Source organism: Equus przewalskii, chromosome 21, assembly GCF_037783145.1.
Source record: "Equus przewalskii isolate Varuska chromosome 21, EquPr2, whole genome shotgun sequence".
Taxonomy (NCBI): Eukaryota; Metazoa; Chordata; class Mammalia; order Perissodactyla; family Equidae; genus Equus; species Equus przewalskii.
The window spans coordinates 28,623,718-28,649,207 of record NC_091851.1 but is presented as its reverse complement, the minus strand read 5'-3'; the positions used below and the strand labels follow the sequence as shown (position 1 = coordinate 28,649,207).

Here is a 25,490-nt window from a genome sequence, read left to right as displayed (position 1 = left end):
AGACGCCTGTGTTTCCCCAGGATTACATAACACAGAAACTCAGTAAGAATCTGAAGATACTACTGCTAACAGTAAAGGTAAACAGTCTAGTGTATTCTATTTTATTATTAGAAAAATGTTCTTTTCCAGAAAACTTATTCTAGATTTTGTGACTGATAAATGGGGTTGTGAATCCCAGTACTCCAGGCCTGAATCTTCCATATTAATGGGAAGCCAACAGATAAGGCATTTCAGAGCTTAAGCCTCAAACTCCCTTCTTTCCCAAGTGCTCTCAAATCATTCCATATAATGAAGCACAAGTTTAGGCACACTGGGCATCTCTAGACAGTGAGTTTAATTAGAACCGTAGCTGGCTTAATTGAAAGAATATGGGCACAGAATCTAAGTCTTCATGGCTCCAAATCCCTGCTCTAATATATATTAGTTGTGTGGCCTCCGTTTTCACATGTGAAAAATGGAAAAAAACCCAACACAAGATTGTTGTAAGGATTAAATAAAATACATATGAAACATACTAAACCACCACCAAGTTCTAGTTCCTTTCCTGATCTCCTTCCTCCTCAGTCTTTGATGCTAACTTAGTGGCTTACAGTGCTGCTGACAGAATATGATGTGCATGATGCCACCAAGAGAAAACAGAAGTGTGCTCCTCATAGCGTAATAAACATATCTCATCTAACAGAGACATCTAGGATTTTAAGTGATTTTAGACACACGCTCCAATTTTGCAGGTGTCTCTTAAATGCTGGTAAAATTTTATTGGCAGGTTTTAAAGATTTTTAGTAACCTAAGTAAAAGCTTACTATGTGATAAGTGAAAACAGCAGTATACAAATATGACTCAAATTCTATTTAAGTGTTATTGTGTATAGAAAGGAAAGACTGGAAAGAAATCCACTAAAATATTAACAGTGCGATCTACTTTTGGAGATTGAGAAAACAGGTGATTTAAAATTTCTTCATTATTTGAATTTTCCCACTTTCTCCCATGAGGAAATTTTATTCACATAATTACAAATGTTATAAAGTAAATAAACTATGCCAAAACAAAAGAAGATTTTATTAAATTATACAGCACATTAAAAAATTACAGAGACTATTACCAATTATACAAGAATAAATCATATGAAACAATTTGAAACTAAGTCCTATTGCCAGAGTCATCAAAGGTCCAGCCAAGTTTTTTTTCACATATGGCATGTATCTGAGTTTTATTATATTTAACATTGCATGAAAAAAATTGGGCCCACTGTTCAGAACAGTAGTTCTCAATCATAAGTGGATGTCAGAATTACCTAGGAAGCTCTTTGAAAATACACCTGCCTTGAACATGTCTTTAAAGAGTAATTCAGTGGATCTGAAATTCTAAGCTTCTAAGATAATACTGATGTGAACCCACTGACTGAGGATCTGGCTAGGACCAAAAATATTTATTTTATCTGTGATTTTTGTTGGAATGTTATTTAACTTTTAAATCATAACACACACATGCACACACAATCACATTCACTCCCAGTCACTTCTCTGTAGCTTCTGATGGATACCTTCTGATTTGCTTTTGCTCCTCTGGGTAAAAGGCAAAGTTGTTGTGCCCAAGCAAGTCTTCCAGACATTCCCCGGACCAGCACAGTGACAGAGGGGAAAAAATCATCTAGAATAAAATGTTGGTGTAAAAGTTTTTATTTCAGACAACCACCGCTCAAAAATACACCTATTGTCAACTGGAGAGCCTCTAATAATCAAAGCCCTAGCACAGTGTCATCCTTTGTGTACCACCTCTGTGGTTTCTGCCATACCCATGTACAATAAGAACTATTATCTTACTTTCTATCAACCACTTTCTTTACTTTTTTTTGAAACAAATTTATTTTAAAAGGAAATTGTATATCTCTACTTTAAATGAGAAACCATGAACTTTGGTGTGCTAATTATCTATTTTTTAAACACATGTTTAAAAGCACATAATGTTCACTAACATATTGGCTAACATCATCTCACAGACCTCCAGTGGTACACATAAACATTTTTGGGAAACACTGTCCTGGCAAATACTGTTGGAAACGACCTAAGCACAGGAAGACAGCCTGGGTGCTGGCAGGGCTAATGTTACATTCACCCATGCCTTTCGGTACCTGCTGTCCACCACAGGATGGCACTGTTCCATCCCAGCAGAAGTTCAGGGGCAGGAAGAAGGGACGTAAAGAACTCAGGATGTACTTCCCGAGTGACCCAGATCCTTCTTATTCCCTTTCGTCTCTGGTGTGGGAGTTGAACTTGCTCAAATGTCTCTCCCTCACTTCCTCTGTTATTAGCCATACAATGAACTATTAAAATGTCCTTGTGAATCCACAAATTCCAATTGTTTATCTTTTTGGTAGACTTCCAATGCAATAAAATTACTTGGAATGAGAGTAGGGGAGTCCTAAAAATCTGGAAAAGGGTTAACACTTACCCCGGGAAACCCGGAGGGGATACTGGAATTTTACAGACTCCTTAGCAGGTGGCTTGGGAGTAGGAGGCCAGAAGAATCATGAATAATAGGTACAAGCCAGGAAAGAAAGTCAAGCAAGCCCTACGTCTGGGGTAGAGGAGGAAGAGGTGCCTGCAGGAAAGACGGGACCACCACGTTGGAGTTGGGCAATAATAAAAGGCCCCATCTATTTCATAGTAAAGTCATTGTATTTTACCAAAACATAATGGAAACCTGTGATGGTATTCATTCATCCCTGAACTACGAGGAAATGTCTCACTTTCATTCTGTGAATTTATAAGACCCTACTCATATATGCTCAAAATAATTTGCATGGGACTCTAATACCCTGTTCACCTTTGCAAAGGTAAGAAGGCAAGTCTTTAAATAATGAGGAAAATCCTATCACTGTGCTGCAAAGATAACAGAAAATTTGGATTCTAGTCCCTTCACACTGTATACTTCTCAAGTGACTCTGGACAAGTCACATACCTTCTCTGAGCCTCAGTTTCTTCACCTGTAAATGAGGGAATTGTATACTAGGTGGTTCCCTAAGGTCCCTTTATGTCCTCCCACAGATTCTGTAATCTTCACCTTCCTTCACCTTCCCAGCAGTAAGGATCTCTCTAAGAACATGCTTCCTTTACAAACTGGCTGATTCCAATCACCATCAGGAAAAAGTGTACTGTGAGTAGTCTGGGTTACAGTGGTAATCACATGCCTTGAGATGGTCTATAACTGGGGGAAAGGAGAGGAGGAAAATGGTACACATTGTGTCAATGGAAAATCACTGAAGGGTTTTCAGGAGGGCACTGGCATGATCAGATCTGTATCTGAAGATGAATACTATAGTGGCAGCAAGTAGGATGGAGGTAAGGGTAAACAAATTTTGGAACTGGAAGGTGCGGGGAGAGGGGATCAGATTATGTAGGAAGCAACTGCAATAACCTAGGTGAGAAATAATAAGGTCCTGGGGCTGGCCTGGTGGCATAGCGGTTAAGTTCGCATGCTCCGCGCTTTGGTGACCTAGGGTTCGCCAGTTCAAATCCTAGGTGTGGACATATGGACCGCTTATCAAGCCATGCTGTGGTAGGTGTCCCACATATGAAGTAGAGGAAATGGGCACGGATGTTAGCTCAGGGCCAGTCTTCCTCAGCAAAAGGAGGATTGGCGGCAGTTAGCTCAGGGCTAATCTTCCTCAAAAAAAAAAAAGAAGAAGAAGAAATAACAAGGCCTTGCATTTGGATGTATAGGAAGGGATACAGAGGAAAGGAAAGATATAGTAGTCACCAGGAAGACGGAAACTTGGAAACCAATTACTTAAGGGAGAAAACAGAGGGGAGCAGGCAAATATGACTCCTCAAATTTCCAACCTGTTTGGGTGGCACCAATAACTGAAAGAGAACAACAGGGGGTGAGGGGCAAGATCTGAAGTTCAAGAGGGAAGGAAGAGTGACAATAATTTTTATACCCAGTAAACCACAGAAAATATCCCACTAAAATAAACTTCTTATAAAACTAGAGTTCTTCTCCAATATTTCAGACACACATAAAGAGCCTCTAAAACAGTCTATTTAATATGTATATTCCATTTTCTGACCCTCTATTTTTTAGTCGCTATTATCCCACAGCTAGAAGTCTTTTTGACAAATGCAAAATTACTTAGAACTTGCAGTCTTTCCTTCCCTGATCTTGGGAACAGCTTGCTGGAACCGATGAACATGTGATTTAGAAGAGGAGAAGGCCCAAAGTGCTGAAACTTACTCTGTTCATTTCCAAGAGGTTGCTCCAGCATTGCCAGGATGACACTGTTATCCAGGACAAAGTACCGGAAACTATGCTTGTTTATGGTTGGCAGCCTGGAGTATTTAATCAAAGTGGTCTCATTCACCAGACTACAAGGAGAGGCAGGACCACTGGGAGAAGGAAACGCGCCAAGCAACTGCATTATACTATGGAGAATGGAAAAGATAACAGTTAATGCCCAAAGGAAATCTTAAGTTTACCTCATGCATCAATGTGTCTTTCTGCTATTTTGAATTTTAATTGACCACAGCCACACTTCTACTTCGCAGGTCAGATTTACTCCCTGTAGTAGATGCTGTGGTGAGCTATCCAGATTTGCCCTTCCAAGACTGATTCATTCCCCTAGATGCAAACAGATGGCGGTCCCAGCTTTCAGCTGAGTCCGTCTCCAGGACTTGCCCTCGGTGACAAGAACCACCTCAGCCAAGATCACAGCTTTCCCCTGAGAGAGCCAGCATCCAGTGAATTGTTGATGCAGGGGTATTAAGTCCCAGCCCCCTTGCCCCAACTTGAGAGAACTCTGAAGAGTCAACCCAGCTCCATAGCTCTTGGTTGCAACTGCATCACAGTTTAGTTCTTCCCTCTGCTCAATCCCACATCCTTCATTTCCCCCATAGGGACTGATCCCGAGAGCACTTTCCAATAAACTCCTTGCAAGCAAATCTCTCTCTCAGAGTCTACTACCCAGGGAAGCTGACTAACCACACTTTCAAATCATGAAGCTGCTAAGGATATATTTAAAACTTTTGTGTGCTTCAGGTTTCAGAAGTATGCTAGCCAAAGCATTCTAGACCTAGAAAAGGACCCAAAGATCAGCCAAACCCCTTCAATTTTTCAGATGAGGAAACTCAGGCTCAGAAGAGATAAGTGATCATTTAGAGACTGGAAACCAGGGCCTCCTGCCTTCTCACTGTGTGGCCATGAGTGGACAGCCTCATTTTACACATAAGGAACTTGATGCAGTAATAGTTACATCTCACAGAAATGTAGTAATTATTAAATGAGAATATACAGGCAAAAAAATGCTTTGTAAACAGGAATTCAACTGATCAAGACTTAACATTCAGAAATGTTTATATCCATAGATATTTCCACACATTCACTGAATAATAACATATACAGCACTTACCATGTCCCAGGCACTGATCTAAGCACTTTTCACACACTATTTTATTTAGTTATTATAACAACCCTATCATAACAACCCAAGTGCCATTATTATTCCCATTTTACAATGAAGAAACTAAAGCACAGAGAGAATTATCTAGTAATGAAAACATAAAGATTTTATCTTGTGGTTCTAATATCACCTGACCCTTCATATGCAACTCATTTGGAAAACTAATATTCCCAACACCACTTTGATGATCTCAATCCTGAGCTTCAGTGGCCTCTTTCTCTTTCATTCTAATGCTTGAACCCAAACATCTCTGATAATGGACAGCAACAATGCTCAACAGATATTTTCCTTCCATTCTGTCGCCTCCTAGGAGGAGGATTATCTAAGAATTTCATGGACCAGGAGAATCTGATGATTAGCTCAGGCCTAAGGATTTGTGGAAAATAGGCAAAATACCAGGAGACCAGCAATGGGAAAACGTGGCTTTGGTTTTCTAAAATGGGACAGAGATGAATGCCCCAAAGCATATAGACCACGTGAGCATGTTGTGTTCCATGCAAGATTCTAAGACATTACCAAATAGGTTGCTAGCAAGGGAATAGGTCACTATGATCAAATCACAGCAGCCTAACCACATTTTCTCTTCTTGATAGTGACTACACTGGAAAGGCAGAGAAATAGTTCTGAAATCAACACACGCAAGTATGTGACAGTGTACCCATTATAAACTTGTAGACAAGATTTAAAATTCACTGTGAACCTGAAGGGAGTCTACCTCTGTTCAATATATATATATATATTTTTTGGTGAGGAAGATTGGCCCTGAGCTAACATCTGTGTCATCAGTCTTCCTCTATTTTGTATGTGGGATGCCGCCACAGCATGGCTTGATGAGCAGCGTGCACCTAGGATCCAAACCCACGAACCCCAGGCTGCTAAAGCGGAGGGCACGAACTTAACCACTATGCCACTGGGCCCACCCCTCTATTCAATATTTTTATCAGTATCTTTGATTAGGACATACAGGACAGGTTCATTAAATCTTCAGTTGACTGAAAGTTGAGCTACAGAGTTAATCTATCAGAGTAAGAGTTGGGATTCTAAAAAATCTTAAAAGACTAAAAATAATGAGGTAAATCTTACATAAAGAGATTCCAGATTTAAATGTAAAGTTCTGTAAATTATATCCAAATACTCCCAAACAAATAAGTAAGGATGAGAAAGACAGACGGAAGGTAAATGTGTGAAAGAAGACTCAAAAGATTTTAGTTGACTTAACGCAAATCACAGGTTCTCAAAAACCCAATGCAGTCTCCAATACATTTTAATGAAAATGCAATATTCTAGAGTTTAAAGGTCATCGGACCCCATCTACTAGCATATTATACTCAGTAAATGACCTTTAAGAGGTACATAGTCAAACCTATGCCCATTGGGAGGAGAATGACCAGGATGATAAAGGTACTTGAATCCCGTCATACGAAAAACAGCTGAAGGTACTGGCAGAAATGACTCAGAGAGAACATGAGCATTGTCTTTAGACATTGCTACTGCTTGGATTTCACTACCAAAAGTTTGAATCAGGACCAACAGGTAAAAGTTAAAGTGGGACAGATTTTAGCTCAATGTAAACATCAAGTTTTTAACAATTAAAATGAAATGGGCAACCTTGGGGGTTAGAGTATCCCAAAATTAGAGAGTAAACAACTTGGTAAACATGTCTTAAAGGCAACTTAAGCAGAAGGGCTGCCGAAATGACTCCCCAACATTCTAATTCTGAACTTATATTTATATATATATTTACTTTTATAAATATATTTATAGTTATATATGTATATATATATATACATATATATATATATATATATATAAAAAGGGAAAAAACCCAACCAGCCAATCTGCACTCCATAATTGTCTACTGTACGCTCAGCACTGTTTGGGGTGTGAAGAGGGAAACATGCCTCTCTCCAGGTTGAGGGGACAACACTAGCACATACCGAATATAATCAGGTATGATCATGACAGTATAGAATGCCATGCTCTGCGGTAGGGTCAGACTGAACGAGCATAGAGGTGCAGAAAAGAGTCATCATTCAGAAGCAGAATAACCAAAGAAGGTCCCACAGAGGTAGCTAGATTTGATATATACACTGAACAGTGGAGGATGTGGCTGAGGGGGAAGAGGGAAGTCCTGAAACCCAGGGGAGGTACATAGACAGGTATGAGCATGCCCAGTTCACAACCACAAGTGGCCTGCCAGGCCTGACTATGGCAGAAGGGATGTGCTGGGAAAGATGAGACAGTTCGAGTGGGGACAGAATAAGGAGGGCCTTGAAAACAAGACAAAGAAGTTCACACAACATGGCAGGAAACAGAGATCTATTCAGTTTTCAATTCAACTCAAGCAGTGGAATTAAAATAGTGCCTACGGATAACGAGTTGAGCAATAGAACGCAAGATGAACAACCAGAAAGGTAAAGAAACTGAAAACAGGGAAATCAGGAAAGAAGTGACAAGGGTCTGGAGTAAGATACTATCTGAGGTGAGAGGGGTTGGAGGAAATACTTTCAAAAGTCAAGTCCACTGGGCTCAGTCACTGGCTTCATGTAGGGAACGACAGATAAAGCAGAAATAAATAAAAAAAAAAACCCAAAGTTCTATGTTTGTATAACTGGAAAACAGCAGTGATACTGACACAAAGCTCTAATTGTGAGGGAACAAAGAAATTTGGTTTTGGACATGTTTCATGATAACAGTACTCTTCACAGGGCACTGTTCAAGACGGTAAACTGGAGATACCCTTTGTGGATTTACCAGCAGGGAGGAGACAGATGAGCCATCTAGGTAACTACTGGCTAGGTTTGGGGTAAGCATCCCAGGGCTCTCTACTCATTCTGAGTACATATCCAATCCTCACTGCCAATTATACTCCGATAGGAATATCCCATCCAGGGTAGGATGAAGCCAACTTATTTCTGTATAATGCAGACTTCCTAGTAAGAAATGTCCTGCCCCTTTCTCTCCATATCCTTCTTAATCTTCAAAGTACACATCAAGTCTTAGTTCTTTTATAATTCTTTTGAGTCTACTCCTGCCCACACATGGTCTTCTCTCTGAACTTTTATTATTTCTAGTACTCATTCACATTTTTCCTTACTTTTTAGCTATTAGCCAAACCTCCACAAAGTCACCAAAACCCCGCATTAGCATAGTGAGCAGGACTAAACTAAAGCAAGTATGCTTCTAAAATTTGACTGGATGACCTTAAGCCCAGGAGGAACAGAAATAAATCCAACTTTATGGTGCACACCCTAAGTTATCAACAGACCACTGAACTCACAAAAGATTCTGGGATCTTGGTAAGGGCTGATTTACACGCAAATCTTCAAGCAATCTTGCCTGCTACTTTACTTAAAAAGACCAAGATGAGCCAACCCAGAAAGACCTGACATTTCTTCCTGCTTTTATGTTTTTCCAGGTTTTCATCACATTTATCCCTTCATAAGCCCCATCTTTCCATCTGTATTGATTCTACCTAATCTTCTCCATTTACCTCTTCCTTTCAGTCCATAAATGTGCCTAAACTGCCTTCCTTCACTCCTTCTACTCTTCTCACAAACTCTCTCAGCTCTCTTGGGTACTTTTTCAAGGTATCAACCCGTCTCCGTCCCTTCGCTAACAAAATGCTTGAAACAGGAATCTTCTCTTGCTGCCTTAACCACTCAGTAATCTGGCTAACAGCTCAAACTTTACCTATCCTCTAAGAGGCAAGGCCAATGTCATTTTCCCTAGGAATCTTACTTTGATTTTCCCTTATCTGGAAGCATTCATTTCCTCCTTCCAACTCTCCAGCATTTTATTTCTATCTCTTCTCTTAGAGCACGTCTTTTCCACCTAATATTACAGTTATTTGCGTTCATATCTTATCTTCCCTATTGAATAAGAAGTTCTTTGAGGGTGGTGATTGAATCTGATTTATCTTTATGATCCTATTTCCAGTATAAGAAGGATTTCATAAATCTTGGCTGAATGAACCTGTAACATGTAATATAAAATAGCGTAGCAAAGAATATAGACCATTGACCTAGAGCACAGGAAACCTGATAGTGTGACTACAGACAGATCCCGTCTCTGGACTTAGTCATCAAAGTGAAAGGGTGGAGTAAGTCTATCCAAGATCCGTTGTAGTTCTAATATGATGACTTGAATTAACATCAACCACCGTGAAAAAACAAGAACCAAACTCTCAGCCCCAAGTTCCTGGTTTCTTTTGGTCCAAAAAACAAGACATTTTCTTTTCCATTTTATTTCTGGAGAAAAAGTATCCTCAAAGGGTTGTGTCACTTAATGTTAACAATCGGGGATGAGACGAAACAACAAGGATCACAGGTAGCCCATCTAATTCCTAGGCACAATCCCTGTGCAGTCACTTTCATACCATGTTAGGGTGGCTTCGGCAGCATCCTTTACCCTCATAGATGCAGGGTTTGGCTCCTTATCTCCTTTGTACTTGACCTCTTGCTCACTGTTCTTGGACTTACTTCCTGAAATACCCAGTTCCACAATCTCCAGTACTTCCTTAAGACAGTCCTAGATGCAGGAAAGGCAGATCAGTTTTTGTAATACACTTAGAAGAGGAGAAGAATATACACCAAAATGCTAATAATGGTTCTGTTTTGGTGATGGGGCTCTAGTTTCTCATCTTCTTTAACAGGTATATGTTAATTTCATAATGATATAATAAACTTTGCCTCCCCCAATTTCTCTTTAAAACTAGTGTTCAGAGAGTTAGATAATAATGATAAATTCAATTCAATTTTATCAGTCACAATTCTTTAAAATTACCATGTACTGTAAATCATGAAAGCCCAAGAGAAAGAGATGTAACAGAAATTCACTTAAACCTGGATGGTTTAAAACATATTAGATTATCCAAAGGGAAGTTCATCAGTTATTGACATTTTTAAGCAATTTCTGGTACCATAACTTTAGAAGCCATAATGAAAATGACTAAGACTTAATTGACAGCATTATTTTTAAAACTATAAAGCTCTCTACAAATATCTAATGAGCCTGATATCTTGTCTTCTTTTTTTTTAATTATTTTTTTATTGAGTTATTGATAGGTTACAATCTTGTGAAATTTCAATTGTACATTAATGTTTGTCAGTCATGTTGTAGGTGCACCACTTCACCCTTTGTGCCCACCCCCCACCCCACCTTTCCCCTGGTATCCACTAAAATGTTCTTGGTCCATAGTTTTAAATTCCTCACTGATATCTTGTCTTTTATTTACACTGTGAATTCTTTATAACTGCCTGCCTCCCCATAAGAAAGGTATTACATGGAACAATGCCAGGGAAAGCAGCCTAGGTATCTGTGTCTACATGAAGATGGAGAAATGTGTGTGATATGAAATTTCTTAGATACAAGCAATCTTTACAGACAAGCTGTGCTCTAGGTTTGCAGCCTGGCTATCAACTGCCCCCCCTTTTTTTCCCCCCTTTTTCTCCCCAAAGCCCCCCGGTACATAGTTGTATATTCTTAGCTTTGCGTCCTTCTAGTTGTGGCATGTGGGATGCCGCCCCAGCATGGCTTGATGAGCAGTGCCATGTCCGCACCCAAGATTCGAACCAGCGAAACCCTGGGCCACTGCAGTGGAGTGCGCGAACTTAACCACTGGGCCATGGGGCCAGCCCCTCAAGTGCCCTTCTTGGTGTGATGAAGGATGACCAAAGTGCCTACTGGCCACCTCAAGGCTACCATCCTTTCAAGAAAGAACACTCTTGATAGTTCAGATAAATTAGTCGAGACCTCATCTTTCAAAAGAACTTCTCTATGACTTAATTTGCAAACGAATATAAGCACAATGACCGTTTTTAAGTTGTGCTCAAAACGACAAGTGTTCTACAGAAATATAACAAGCATGTTGGGTATAAAGTATGCAGTATTGTATTTAAATTTAGATATTCTCTTTTAAAAGACATTTCCCAGTATACATTTTTGTTTCTATTTACTGTTTAAAGATCTAGTAAACTAACCTTTTCATCAAGCATATCGGGGTGCTCTGTAAGCCAGACACAGAGACACTGAAAAGCGGCCACTATCATGGAGTGCAGATCCCGGGAGTGAAAAGGAGCTGGCCGACTACACTGGTACACAATATAGCTGCATATGGAACTGATGGCTCGCTTCCGGTCTCCTGAGTCAACCATCACCTTCACCTAAGCATATTCATATGGGGAACATAGTTAGCTGGGAAACAGTGTACCAATTTCAAAGCATCTGTACTGAAGCCCAGCCTTTCTGAGAATGTGACACACCACTGGAAGCCTTGCTTTTTAAAATATTATTTATATAGAGGAACAGAATATTTCAGATGTACTATCATACAATACTCTATAAAAATAGAGGACATTTTTCAAACACTAAAGCAGTATTTCCTTTCAGCATACTTTTTCATGCCCTAAAACCTAAACTCTTGGGGTGTACCTACTCATTACTGCCAGAGATCAAAAGAACAGCTGGCAATAGAACATGTACACATTTTTTAAGCCCCCTAACACAACCTCGCAGTAATACTCTATGGGCTACAAACCTCTGTGCAGATGCTTAGAGGTATAACTAACATACAGTAAACTACAGGTATTTAAAGTGCACAATTTGATAATCTGGGCATAAATATACACCTGTAAACTATCACAATTAAGATAGTAGACATATGCATCACCTCCCAAAATCTCCTCATGCACCTTTGTAATCCTTCCTTCCACTCCTTTTTGCCCCCTCCCTACATTACTGCTGGTCTGCTTTCTGTCACTATAGGTTAACTTCCATTTTCTAAAGTTTTATATAAATAAAATCATATGGCATTGTACTCCTTTTTTGCAGTGGGAGAGAGGGGTCTGGGTTCTTTTACTCAGCATAACTATTTTGAGATTTATCCACATTCTTGTGTGTATCAATTGTGCTTTCTTTTTTATTGCTGAGAAATATTCCATTGTATGGATATGCTACAATTTATTTATCCAGTCACCTGCTGATAGACATTTGGGTTGTTTCAAGCTTCTGGATATCACAAATAAAGCTACTACGGACATTCACGTACAAGTCTTTATATGGATATATGCTCTTATCTCCTAGGAGCATAATGATTGGGCCATAGGATAGATGTATGTTTAACTTTTTAAGGAACTGCCAAGCTGTTTTCTAAAATGGTTGCAGCATTTAACATTCCCTTCACCAGTGTGTGAGAGTTCCAGTTCTTCCACATGCTCACCAATATTTGGTATAGTTGGTCTTTAAATTTTAGTCATCCTAATAGGTATGGAGTGGTATTTCACTGTGGTTTTAACTGCCTTTCCCTAATAACTAATGATATAGGGCATCTTTTGATGTGCTTATTTGCCATTTGTATATCTTTTTGGTAAAGGGTCCAACTTTTTTGCCCATTTTTAAACTGGGTTGTTATATTATTGAGGTCTTTTGTTATTATTGTATTGCCTTTTTAAAAGATTTTATTAAAGGTCTTTACAAAGCAACATCCAGACTCTAGATTCAGTTGCCAAGAAGACCCTGTTACGCAGCAGAGACTGGCTAGCGCATGGCAGGCAGCTCTGGCTTCCTAACCTGTTGTCCTTGAGATGGAGATGGTGGATAGCATCTCATCTTTAGAGTCCACAATGCTCCTATGGTCAAGTAGGGACTTCTTAGGGCCATTCTTAACACTTGGGTCCCAGGACAGCATCATCTTCACTTTGACACCCAGCATATGCGATCTGAGCAGCACGTGGTGCAGAGTAGTATCAATATAGTAGTTAATAGAGTCCCTAGTGTGGCTCATCACACCATCCACAAACTTCATGGACTCAGCGCCGTCCTTGTAGTTTCCCTGACACCATGACCTTGTAGCCCTTGGCCCCACTCTCCATGATGAACTGCAGCACCCCATACCAGGCTCTCCACACAGCAAGCCCTCCTAGGAGTTTGTAATGCAGAGACTCTGTCTGGGCAATGGCACACAGACCTATTGTGGCCACCTTTTCAGCATGCAGCTCTACACAGCACCCAGGGGAGCCGATCTTCTGACCTTCATTGGCCAACTCCCAGATCCACTGGTCCTTCTCACCAAGAACATTCTGCATCGTGGAAGCCAAGGTAATGATTTCTGTCCTGGTTGGTAAAATTCAGACTTCATCTCCAGGGTAGCCATCTTCAACAAGTCTCTGAGCGAGTAGCTCATTCAGTTTAGCTCTGAAAATGCCATCACCAACAAACTTCCCCTTCTTGGAAATCTGCACCACCATACTACTGTTGCACATTGCCAAAAGGAAAGGTTATTATTGAGTTTTGAGTTCTTTATATAATCTGGATACAAGTCCTTCATCAAATATGTGGTTTGTAAAGATTTTCTCCCAATCTGTGACTTGTCATCTCATTCTCTTAACAGTGTTTTTCAAAGGAGAGTAGTTTTTAATTTCAATGAAGTGCAATTTAATAGTTTATTCTTCTATGCTGTAATATCAAAGAAATCTTTGTATAACCCAAATCTTTGTACAACCAACAAAGGTTTTCTTCCATGTTTTCTTCTAGAAGTTTTAGGGTTTAGATTTTACATTTAGGTCTACAATCCATTTGGGGTTAATTTTTGTACATCGTGCAAGTTATGAGTCAAAGTTTTCTTTTTTTTGTATGCAAGTAACTGATTGTTCCAGCACCATTTGTTGAAAAGACTATCCTTTCTCCTTGGAACTACCATTGCACCTTTGTCAAAAGCAGATGTCCACATATGTGTGGATTTCTGGACTCCCTATACTATTTTATTGATCTGTACAAACTTACTCCAATACCAGACTGTTTTGATTACTGTAGTTTTATAATAAGTCTTGAAATCAGGTGGTGTTAGCCCTTTATCTGAAGGGCTGGAGCAGCACTCTATCTAGGGCTAATTATTCCTTAATACTGAGAGTATACTGAAGGTCACAGGAAACAGTACCTTGTGCTCAAAGACAGTGTGGTCCTGCATGTCTCATGAAGGGCTGTTCTTACTTTCTGCATCAGTAGCTGCTCCTCACATAATGATGGCCATTACATCTATTCCTGACAATCTCTGAGGTAAGCTTAAGGGGCAGTAAGAACACCTTAGGTTTTCTTGCCTATTTTGTCTCTCGTGAGTTAGTAAGTCAAAGCCTCTGCTCACCTGTCCCTACATCTGTAAAACAAAAGGCTTGAACTTTATCATCTCAGACAATATCACCTTATGTATGAACATTACCTTTTTGTTCAAAAAGTGTCTTACGTATTTCATTTCATTTGATCCTGATAACACCAGGTGTTGTGCACAAGATAATCCTGCCCATTTCACAGATAAGAAAACACTTAGACATTAGTGAGAATGTGGAGAAACTGGAACCCTCATACATCACTGGTGGGACTATAAAGAGATTCAGTTGTTGTGGAAAAAAGTCTGGTAGCGTTATTCACAATAGCCAAAAGGTAGAAAGAGCCCAAATGTGCATCAACAAATGAATGGATAGACAAATTGGTGTATATAAATAAGATGGAATATTATTCAGCCATAAAAGGGAATGAAATTCTGACATATTCTACAACATAAATGAACCTTGAAAACAAGTTAAGTCAAAGAAACCAGACACAAAAGGTCACACACTGTATGATTTAATTTATATGAAATGTCCAGAATAGGTAAATATATAGAGAGACAGAGCACAGATAAGTGGTTGTCAGGGACTGGGGGGAGGGGACACCAGGAAGCAACTGCTTAATGGATACAAGGGTTTCTTTTTGGGGTGATGAAAATGTTTTGGAACTAAAACATAGAGGCGGTGGTTGCACAACACTGTAAAAGTACTAATAGCCACTGAACCATTCACTTTAAAATGGTTAATTTCACATTGTGAATTTCACCTCAATAAAAAAATACTTGGAGACGTGCAAATGGCCACCCAGCTCTAAGCTTCCACAAAACTGAAATAATAGCTGTGAAAGAAATTTGAAAGTACAGCCAATTTTCACTTACTTCTGATAATGGAAGATAAAAAAGTCACAAAAAGTCCCAAATGGCATATTTTAGGATAATCACTCTTTAGAAAAAGAGCCTCTTTTCTTCCTTTACCAAAGCTGTGTTTGTTTATTAAAATTAGATGATCCTATAATGGCACAAAATGTCATGCTGAAAATTTAAGGGTACTATATGCAAATACAAAATCAATAGGTATTTTATTATGTCCCAATAAATAAACAGCAAGTATTAAAATGTTTCCTGTAATTTAACAGCAAAAATATCATTTATACTCTTTGAACTTATTGAAAAAAAAGCAAAGGCCATTTTGTAAAGTCTCACTTGGAGGCTCATTCCTGCACACTATGGATACAAACTATGTTTGCGTATAACCAATACTGCAATACCCACACCAAGTGATCATGAGATACAGAAAAAAGAGCCAAGATCCAAGTTCACAGGGCTAAAATGAAAGGGCTGCCCTTCTCACCTTTGCCAGGCCAGAAAGGAGCTCCAGAGCAGCCAGTGATATGCTCATGTCTTGCCGCCACTGGGAATTAAGTCTTTGGGTGACGAGATGAATGCTGCGAATCAGGAGCCCAGCAGCTGAATCTGTATTAAGAGCTAGGATATAACCCCAATGCCACATCCCACAGGGAGGGAAAACAACTAAGCATTAGTAACGAGAAGCACAGCATTCCACCAGGCACAGACCACAGCAGCCACAGTGAGCACAATGGGCACCCACACAGTGCTATGCTCCCCGCCCCACTGACCTGAGCCATCAAGCCTGACTGAACAACAGTGCATGGGGCACACACACTGGACCAGGGCAGCTCCTAGCTCCCAGCTCAGGTACTTTCACACAGACATCCACCGGGATTTGGCAGTTTCAATATCAATCTTATAACAATGTAAATCTTAAAATTTCTAAATTAACTCAATAGAGTTACATTTTCAAAAAAACAATGAAAAGGCTATCAATTATTTCCTTGGAATTTTATAGAGGAATAAATTCAAATTTTAGAATCCCCTCAGATGCTGGGAATTATCTGAAAGCATCTGTTGAAATTGTTCTCAGGGTTTAAACCATCCAAAGTCACATGCAATGCCTTTTCAAACACATGTTAACATTTAATTCTCTAAGACTACTTTAATACTTCTAAAAAGAATTAAATAACCAAGTCATTGTGTTTTTATTTGGCCTCCAATTCTATATTTAAAAGTAATTACTACTTAGCTAATAATAAATTAGGACAATTAAACTGAATTTATAAAAGAAGCTTTAGGGACATTATACCTGTCGATCCTATCAGAAAGAGGGCAGTGACAACAGAAAAAGGAATGATCATTAAAGAGAGACATTCATGCGACACTAACACAAATCTGGATTTCTTAGTAAAAAGTATTTTACGACATTACAAGCAGAACTCACTAACACCAGTTCAAAATGCTGAAACAAACAATACTCACTTCAAACATTTATATTAGAACACATACAATAATGCAAATATTTCTTTAGCATAAAAGTGTTTTAGAAAGCATGAAAAATAAACATTTTCACCAATAGTATACTTAAATCCACAAACATAATGAGTAAGATAATTTAAATAATTTCTTCAAAAATGCCATATTTAAATCTGTTGAATATCCACAAAACGACCTTATGTATCTGACAGGCTCAAGGATACTTTATAGCAAACTTAAACCACAGAAACATGCCTGCACTCCTAGGCTCATAAACTCTCCAGATAATTAAAAAATTAAACTCACATCTAAGAGTCTAGATTTCATTCCAATCTAGTGGGATTAATAGTCACAGATTCAATACACTAATTTGCGAATAAAAACATAAAGGCACCCACAAACTTACAGAACCCGTAAGGTAATTGCCCAGGGTAAGGACCTCATTGAATAGGATGCTCTGTTGGCAAATGTTTCCTTAAATTATAGGTTTTAAACACGAAGACACTCTCCTCTGGGTTACCAGATAATGCATATCCCATCATGTACCCTGACCACACTGCAATAAGTGCTGTACTGGCAGACTCTGCCATTAGAATTTGAGGCACAGCCCATGTCCTATTTGACTCTGTATTACCAGCATCTAGTACAGAATCGAAAAATGTTTCCTAACCACCTCTTACAATCCTTTATAAAATCTAATAAACTACCCAAAGTCTAACTGCTAGAAGCTATAGAGCTAAATTTAAAAGAGTTTTCTTTTTCTTAATCTTTTAGACTAACAGCCTCTCTATTACACTTAAGTACATAAAAAATCATGAACATTAAAATTTTTTTAAGAAATGTTTGCTTGTTTGTTTTGTATATCTGGGCATTAAAAGTCATTCCACAAACAATGAATTTCAAAAAAATAAACGTGGCTTACCATAATCTCTTAGGAGAGCTTGAGCAGGTCTTTCACTATCAGGAGTTGTGGGCTCCGTGCTTCCACCACTTGCTGAACTAATACCACTATTAGTGCGACTGTGACTCTTCAGGTTATTTTCTCCACCACCCTAGTCAAATAAAAATGAATCAAACATTTGAGGGCTGTGTACATAGTTTACAACTATAGACAGAGGTCAATCATTAAAAGGTATGTTGATAAAACTGAATGTGCTAATTAACCAAATAGCACAAACTGATACACAGATAACAATTAACAAGGGATTAAAACTATCATGATGTTTTTGCATAGACACCAGCTACTGGAGGGTAAGAAAGGTCTGATGATTACAGGTGCCCATTCTGGGGTCTTCTTTGCTGGGGTTTATAAAAGGCAGCCCAGGACCTTTTCCATCATCACTAGACTTCACTAGCTAATGACTCTGGGTCCTTAAAGAAATACCCTAGTGCCTCTCAAGCAAACTTCAGAACAGGAATACAATCTTAAAAAAACAAAACACAAATAAACAAATAAAGTAACTTTCAAATGTATTTATATAATGAAACACAAACAATAAAATACTATGGTTAGGGGGCCAGCCCCGTGGCTGAATGGTTAAGTTCGTGCGCTCTGCTTCGGCAGCTCAGGGTTTCCCCGGTTTGGATTCTGGGCGTGACGTGGCACCGCTCATCATGCCACAACTAGAAGGAGCCACAACTAAAATATACAACGAGGTACCAGGGGGATTTTGGGAAAAAGAAAAAAAAAATACTATGGTTAGTATAAAGATTAATTCCTATATGTACAGGGGCTAACAAAGCTATTAAAGATTTCCTTTTCTTTTTTTCCTATATAAATACAATTCATTATAACCAGATCAGTTGATTATTATTAGCCACCTACTGGTACATGAATTTTCTTAACAATAATTTGATTGCCCATGCTCCATCCACCCAGCTCATCCAGTATATTCTACTAATTTCCCCATTCCCCTGCCTCCACTCTAGGTATAGGGATCACGTATCTTGAAGACAGAAGCAGGGGGCATTGGGAGTCTCTGGGAAGCTTTTCTGATTTAGGAGCATTGGTGCTTTGAGGAACCTTCAAACTTCGGTCTAGCGTGGCTAGAAAGAGCTGATGAGATGGTAAAGAATAAACTAGATGCTTGCTTCCAGCCAGCACTAGATCTACCAGGGATGGAAGGATTTATAGAGTAGGGGACTTTTCCTATACTATTCAAGCAAACACAAGCACAGCAAATTCAAGCACAGCAAAAGGGACAAGAGCTTTAAGTAGACACTGTCCAGGAATAAAGACTGCATTTAGCCAGAATTTCTCTCATGCAAAATCTCTCAAGGCCCTGACTTACAGTTGAAGAGCCAATGAAAGGTATGAAATCTCAAAATACATGACATTTTAAAATAGGATCCTTATGAATCATGGAGCTGAATTTACAAACAAATGTCTTTAAAAATCACAAGGACAGGGGGCCGGCCCCATGGCTGAGTGATTAAGTTCGCACGCTCCGCTTCGGCAGCCCAGGGTTTCTCCGCTTCGAATCCTGGGCGCAGACATGGCACCACTCATCAGGCCATGCTGAGGCGGTGTCCCACATGCCACAACTAGGATGACTCACAACTAAAATATACAACTATGTACTGGGGGATTTGGGGAGAAAAAGCAGAAAACAAATATCCCAAGGACAGACATTTTGGAATGTAATTTACATAAAACTAGATGTTGACATTCTCTGACAGATAACATGTGGTATGCTTCTTACCATCTCCATTTGGCAACCAATGGCTTCTAAAAGTGCTGAATCTTGAACAATATTTAACATTGCCCCTGCAACAGAAAAAAATGCATTTTATTTAAATACATAACAAGAATATTAAAATGGCCAAAACATCTCAATTAACAGTAGAGATAAGAACATGATTTTAGCTGAGTACTCCTGAAATTTCCATAAAATTACTAACAAATCCATTGGTTGGTCAGAAAGATACTCTTTAGAAATGCCCTAATTCTGATCTGCCCCCAAAGTTTTAAAACCACATTTTTCTAAAGGTCGAACTTTGCCTTACATAAAAACATGATGATTATCACATATTTTTTAATTGCTGCGAAAGACCAGACATAAACATCTCAATTTCAAGGGTAATACAAACTAAGAAAATATTATGGAATACTTTTAAAACCCGATGCTGACCTTTTAAAAATAAAAACAACACAATAAAAATCACAGCTATTATCTTTCTGACTGACTGCTTTTTAAGAATAATTAAAGCCACATGGTTGCCCATGGCAGCATATTCTAAAGGCAAGTTGCATGTATTTATCAAGAAACTCATAGCCCTAGAAAGGGTAGGACAGAAACAAAGATGGTGAGCCTAGCACACTGCCTCTCATCTCCCTGGGAGAGTACTCTTGCCCACAATGAAAAGAGAGGAGAGACGCAGCTTTGCCAATCTATGACAAGAGTGACAAGCGACTCTTGAATGTACATAGGGAGCTCTTTAGAGCAAGAGTAAAGCAAAACTACTCTATCAACTGTAGAAATCATCTGATTTCAAGTGATATGCTATTTGGATAACCTAAAACACTATAACTCGGAGGCTCTCTCATATCGAGATCTAACCTCTGTTCTTTCAACTCCCTTCCAAAATGAAAGGATTTACTCTTCCCTATGTCCTTGTCTTTAAAAATCACAAGGACGGGGGCAATCACAAGGACATGTGTTTATAAATTCAGCTCCATGATTCATAAGGATCCTATTTTAAAGCATCATATATTTTGAGATTTCATACCTTTCATTGGCTCTTCAACTGTAAGTCAGGGCCTTGAGAGATTTTGCATGAGAGAAATTCTGGCTAAATGCAGTCTTTATTCCTGGACAGTGTCTACTTAAAGCACTTGTCCCTTTTGCTGTGCTGGTGTGTTGGCTTGAATAGTGTAGGAAAACCCCCCTACTCTATAAATCCTTCCATCCCTGGTAGATCTAGTGCTGGCTGGAAGCAAGCATCTAGTTTATTCTTTACCATCTCATCAGCTCTTTCTAGCCATTCTTTCCACCTTCTTGCTGCATAACATACTATCCTTCCTGAGCACCCACTCCAACCACTACTGCCATCACCAATTCTTAGGCCATGGCATTTCCTCTCCTAGAATGAAACCCTGACTTCATTTCTGCCTATTCAAATGCTGTCCTAAAAGATCCATATTAACTTCCACTTCCCCCTATGAAGTCTTCCTTGCTCTTTCAGTTTCTTCTCTCTCAACACTGAGGACACCCCAAATGACATGACATGAAGGCAACAAGCACTGCCTTCTGTTGTTACCTGACAATTTTGTGAGGGTATTCCAATCTCTGCAATGAGACTTGTTCAAGGATAAAAGCTATGCCATTCACTTCTTTAGTATTCCCACCAGAGTACTGTACCTAGGACGAGGCCCTTGGCTTTGATGAAAAGCCAGAAGTACAGAAAGAGACAGATGCAGTAATCAAGCTGAGACGTGAAGAGGGCTCAGAATTCAGCAGTGGCCATATAATGATGAGCCAATTAAGACAGAGAATCAGTATGATTAGGAGACCAACAGAAATCAATAAGGAAAAAGGCAGGAGGCATAGCAACAGCTACTCCTCAATTTCCTCTTGGCAGGGTTCTGACAGGGCTTCCAGAATTAAATCCAACTCAAAATATTTTCACATATATGTAAGGGGCAGGAGGAAGGGGAAGAGGCAGAACTCAGGAAGGAGGAAAAGAGAAGAGAGGAAGGGGGGAGTAGTGGGGGGAAACGGGGATAGAAGGAGAGAGGAAGGGCTAGTAGAAAAGAGAAAAACAAAGAACACAAATAAAACTAAGCAAAAATGACCTACCAAGACCACTGTAATGCTTTTCTTCTCTCATCTCACCCCTTTAAATTTTTTCATATAAAAGCAAACAAATTCTGCCTCTGATTCAGAATAAAGCTTCAGGCTTGGGCTTCCACCCCTGACCCCTGCCTCCTCAGCAGGCTGGGGTGAACAATAACTGGATTTTCACTTACAAAAAAATGTGTGAACACAAACCTAGTATCATTTGAGTGTTGTTGGGGTCCGTTTCCGTTTGCAAGGCACCTATTAATATATTCACAAGTCTCAACTTCAGGGACAAAAAAGTTATTGGTTTATCATAAGAAGAGCTGTCATCATTACTAAACTTTCCTTCCAGGACCACCTACGGAAGAAACAAATAATTTTTAACATCAACTGTTGTGGTACACTATGCCCAGGTAGGAACTGCTACAGTGCACAAAGGAAAAATGAGTCTAACAAGCAAGGCTTTCAGTCTGCCTAATATTAGCCACTGTGCTAAGTCTGTCACTAACTCACACAACATATGGTATCAGATGTCACTAACCTAACACCACTTGAAATGGTAGACCAAGGCATGATGGCTGACTGACAGAAGAAATACCACAACAAATCAACTTTGCTGATTCACTTGAAATAATTTGAAAACAATTTTTAAAAGCTCCTATTCCATTTTCAAAATGTAATTTGACTTGAATTAGTACACAAAACAGAATACAGACTATAAAAAACTTTAATAAAACATTACCTCAGATTTGACTGTGCCAAAGTGATGCGGGAGGGGCAACAAAGAAAGTAGGATATTAATGGAAGATCTTCTCAATTCTGTTGGATTTACATAACTTTTGAATTTTGAGAGTTCTCTGCCAAAGAAAAAAAAAGCTATTAGCATTTCTGAACTAAAGTATATTTTTAGCTATTGCCAAATATACATTATGCCAATTTTTCACAATACAAGCACTGGGTTTGGTCTCATAGAGAATGCAGTAACTACTTTCCACTGAGTTTATATTCTGCAATTTGTATGCGTGTGTGTGAATCTCTATGTTAAATTGTTGGGGAATTAAACTAGACTCTGACAGATTGATTGACTGATTTTAAATGTAAGGCCGACTCTACAAAAGTAGGACCTCTGAGCTACTGCTGCTCTTACTCCTCTACATCAGGCCAAAAAGGATTCAACCAGCTCATGGACAAAGCTGAATGGAAGCAGTTCAGGGATGAGGTGGGTCTGGATGTTCTACACTCATTTAATGTGGCCTGAGTCTCCTCGGGCTACGAAGACAACTGGATAGGATAAATCAGGAAACTGGGGAGGCAGCACCAAAACAGACCAGGTCAAACCCGACAACTGATATACTAGTACAGAATGATGGCTTACCTGTCTGGCAAAATGGTTTCAAGAGCTGAAATAAAGTAAGGAACCACAACATCAATCCCTTTCAAGTCACAGCAGAACAAAGGAGGGGAGTTTAGAATAACGCTGGCCAAGACAGGATGGCACACATAATCATTTATCTGCAAACCTTGAATTAAAAGCATGTAAAATCTAGGAAAGCAAGAAAAAAATTTTAAACAAACTGCTGATCAACTGTTTTTATAATTATTTATATTTTGTACATAGTCATCTGAACGTCTACTTCCACTCTTCATTACTTCTATCTTTAAAAGCTATTACTGGAGTTAAACAATTCAGAATCAAATACACTAATAAACAAATGTTCTTTCCTAATGAAAAGGAAGAAAAGATTCACATCTATTATACCTTCTGGAAGTTTTAAGCCCTGTAACTCAAAGTTACAGGTGCCTGCAAATGAAAGCAACCAAAACAAAACCAAACAAATGGCTGCAGTAATTATCAATAAACTGGAGGAATTACTGAATTGAATTCCACATCAGTAAAATTTTGCAGCATTTCACAATTCCTAAAAAAAAGTGTGTGGTTGTGCCTTTTTTCCCCTTCCCCATTAGTTTTGGAGGGACAATGAAAGGAAGAAACCTCATTCAACCATGCGTTCATCATGATATGAAGGTAACTGTGAGTAAAACTCCTTTTGAGAATATACTTGCGTATACCTTACTTTTAACCTCTACCTCTCACCCGCTATCCACTAAGTGTTCAATCTTCCATCTTTCAGAAGCAACTACATCAGTATACTCTTCTACTATCGTAAGGCACTCTTCTCTTCTCTGCAAAACTCTCCAAAAACAACTTCCTCACCTCCTGGTCACTGTCAACCCATTTCAATCTATCTTCTTGCTCTAGAACTCAGCTAAAACCAGGTTAGCAAATAACCAATGGCCTCTCAATTGCTAAATCCAGAAGACATATCTAAGTCTTTGCTTTGCCTTTTTAAAGCATTCAACCCTTTGATTACTTCCTCCTTCTCTCTTTCTTCTTCTCTGATCTCTATGGCTATTTCCTTTAACAGATTCTCTTACTCCACGGCCTCCTAATATTGGTGTTCCTCAGTTCTCTAAGATATCTCTTCCACTAGCCTAGTTTTAAACACTATTTAAGCCACCAAATATAATCCAATCAGTCTCTAGCGCCTACCTCTCAACTGAGCTCCAGATCTATTAGCCAAAACTGTACTGGATACCCGAGGGCAGGACATGTCTACTGATTACTCCAGTACTCCCTGTGCAGTGTCTGGTACAAAGTAGGAACTTAGTAAAAGTCTGTAAATATTTGTTGATAAATATCCCACAGGCACTTCAAATAGGTTCAAAACTAAGCTCATCACTGGCCCCCTCAAAAATCTGCTCTTTTGGTTGGTCATACTACCACCCATCCAGTCTTATGGGCCAGACAGAAAGCTCATGGTCACAGCCTTCTCCCTTCCTTCTATTGATACCATATGGGGTATCTCCCCAACCTTAGTCTCCCTCCTAAGAAATGTGGCCCCACTGCAAGGGTGCCAGCATCCCATGTGGCCCACCTTCACACTCATAGCTAACTAGACAAGAGGTAGACATCTGATTAATCAGATCCTCTTTCCCAGGAATCTGAATATTCGGATTCAGAGACACTAACTGGCCCTGCTGGTCACCTAGACCAAGGCCACGGAAATTAGGAACTTAGAAGTAGACTGCAATACAAGATAATGATCTGCAGAGACGAGAAGAATGAAGCAGTTCTGGGAGACCATTTAGACAGAGAGCAGAAAGGAGGAAAGTTGTTTTGGTCCTTGAACACTTTCTAGTCCCTGGTTCCTGCCCTTTGTGAGGCCCTACTGCATGTCCTGACCTTAGAATATATTAAATAGCACTAGGTTCTCATAAGTCATCCCCATTTTGCTTAAGTCACATCGAGAGGGTTTTCTGTTACTTAAAGCCAAGAGCCTATTAAGATATCCCTGATCAGTTCCCAGCATGTACCACTCTGTTTCATATCTATATGCTTCTGTACTTTGTTCCCTGATAGAGTCAATTTAATCCTCTCTCCTGAGAACCTAGTAGGTACACACACACCTGAATGCTCTTGATATTAACATCACTTCAGTAGCCATGTGAATGATCATGTGAGGAAGGAAAATAGAGTCAAAGAAAAATAGGAGGCCATTACAAATTCATTTAGGAAAAAAGTGACAAGGCGTGAAGTGTTACGGTGGGAACAGAGAGATTAGAAAGAGGATTAAGATAAAGCAGAAAGGCAGGAGTTGGTTGACCAAATAAAGATACAGAGGGAAAGAAGAGGAGTCTAAAATGACTCCTAGTTTCTTGCCTGAGCAACTGAATGAATGGCAGAACCATTCACAAAGACTGAAGTCATAAATTTGGATAAGATGATCCCACCCAACTTGCTAACACAGTCTAAACATTACCCATC

At 39.3% G+C, this 25,490-nt stretch overlaps 1 protein-coding gene and 1 pseudogene across 18 annotated transcripts in view; both read right to left on the bottom strand.

Moving 5' to 3' along the window:
- The window catches only part of RALGAPB (Ral GTPase activating protein non-catalytic subunit beta), a 91,289-nt gene that overhangs the window by 26,518 nt on the left and 39,281 nt on the right, over nucleotides 1-25,490 (bottom strand). For 7 of the 18 annotated variants that reach the window (XM_008517415.2, XM_008517413.2, XM_070589211.1 and 4 more), the window contains 10 exons: nucleotides 23,040-23,207; nucleotides 22,407-22,521; nucleotides 21,875-22,022; nucleotides 19,586-19,650; nucleotides 17,806-17,935; nucleotides 15,907-16,028; nucleotides 11,437-11,619; nucleotides 9,834-9,985; nucleotides 4,234-4,421; nucleotides 1,544-1,650 (listed from right to left, as the gene is read on the bottom strand). In XM_008517415.2, coding sequence (XP_008515637.1) covers nucleotides 1,544-1,650; nucleotides 4,234-4,421; nucleotides 9,834-9,985; nucleotides 11,437-11,619; nucleotides 15,907-16,028; nucleotides 17,806-17,935; nucleotides 19,586-19,650; nucleotides 21,875-22,022; nucleotides 22,407-22,521; nucleotides 23,040-23,207 — 1,378 coding nt within the window. Of the gene's footprint in view, nucleotides 1-1,543; nucleotides 1,651-4,233; nucleotides 4,422-9,833; nucleotides 9,986-11,436; nucleotides 11,620-15,906; nucleotides 16,041-17,796; nucleotides 17,936-19,585; nucleotides 19,651-21,874; nucleotides 22,023-22,406; nucleotides 22,522-23,039; nucleotides 23,208-25,490 lie in introns of all 18 variants that reach the window. The other 11 variants (XM_008517414.2, XM_070589202.1, XM_008517412.2 and 8 more) reach the window with 3 other exon arrangements.
- On the bottom strand, nucleotides 12,816-13,840 carry LOC103549228 (small ribosomal subunit protein uS3-like; annotated as a pseudogene).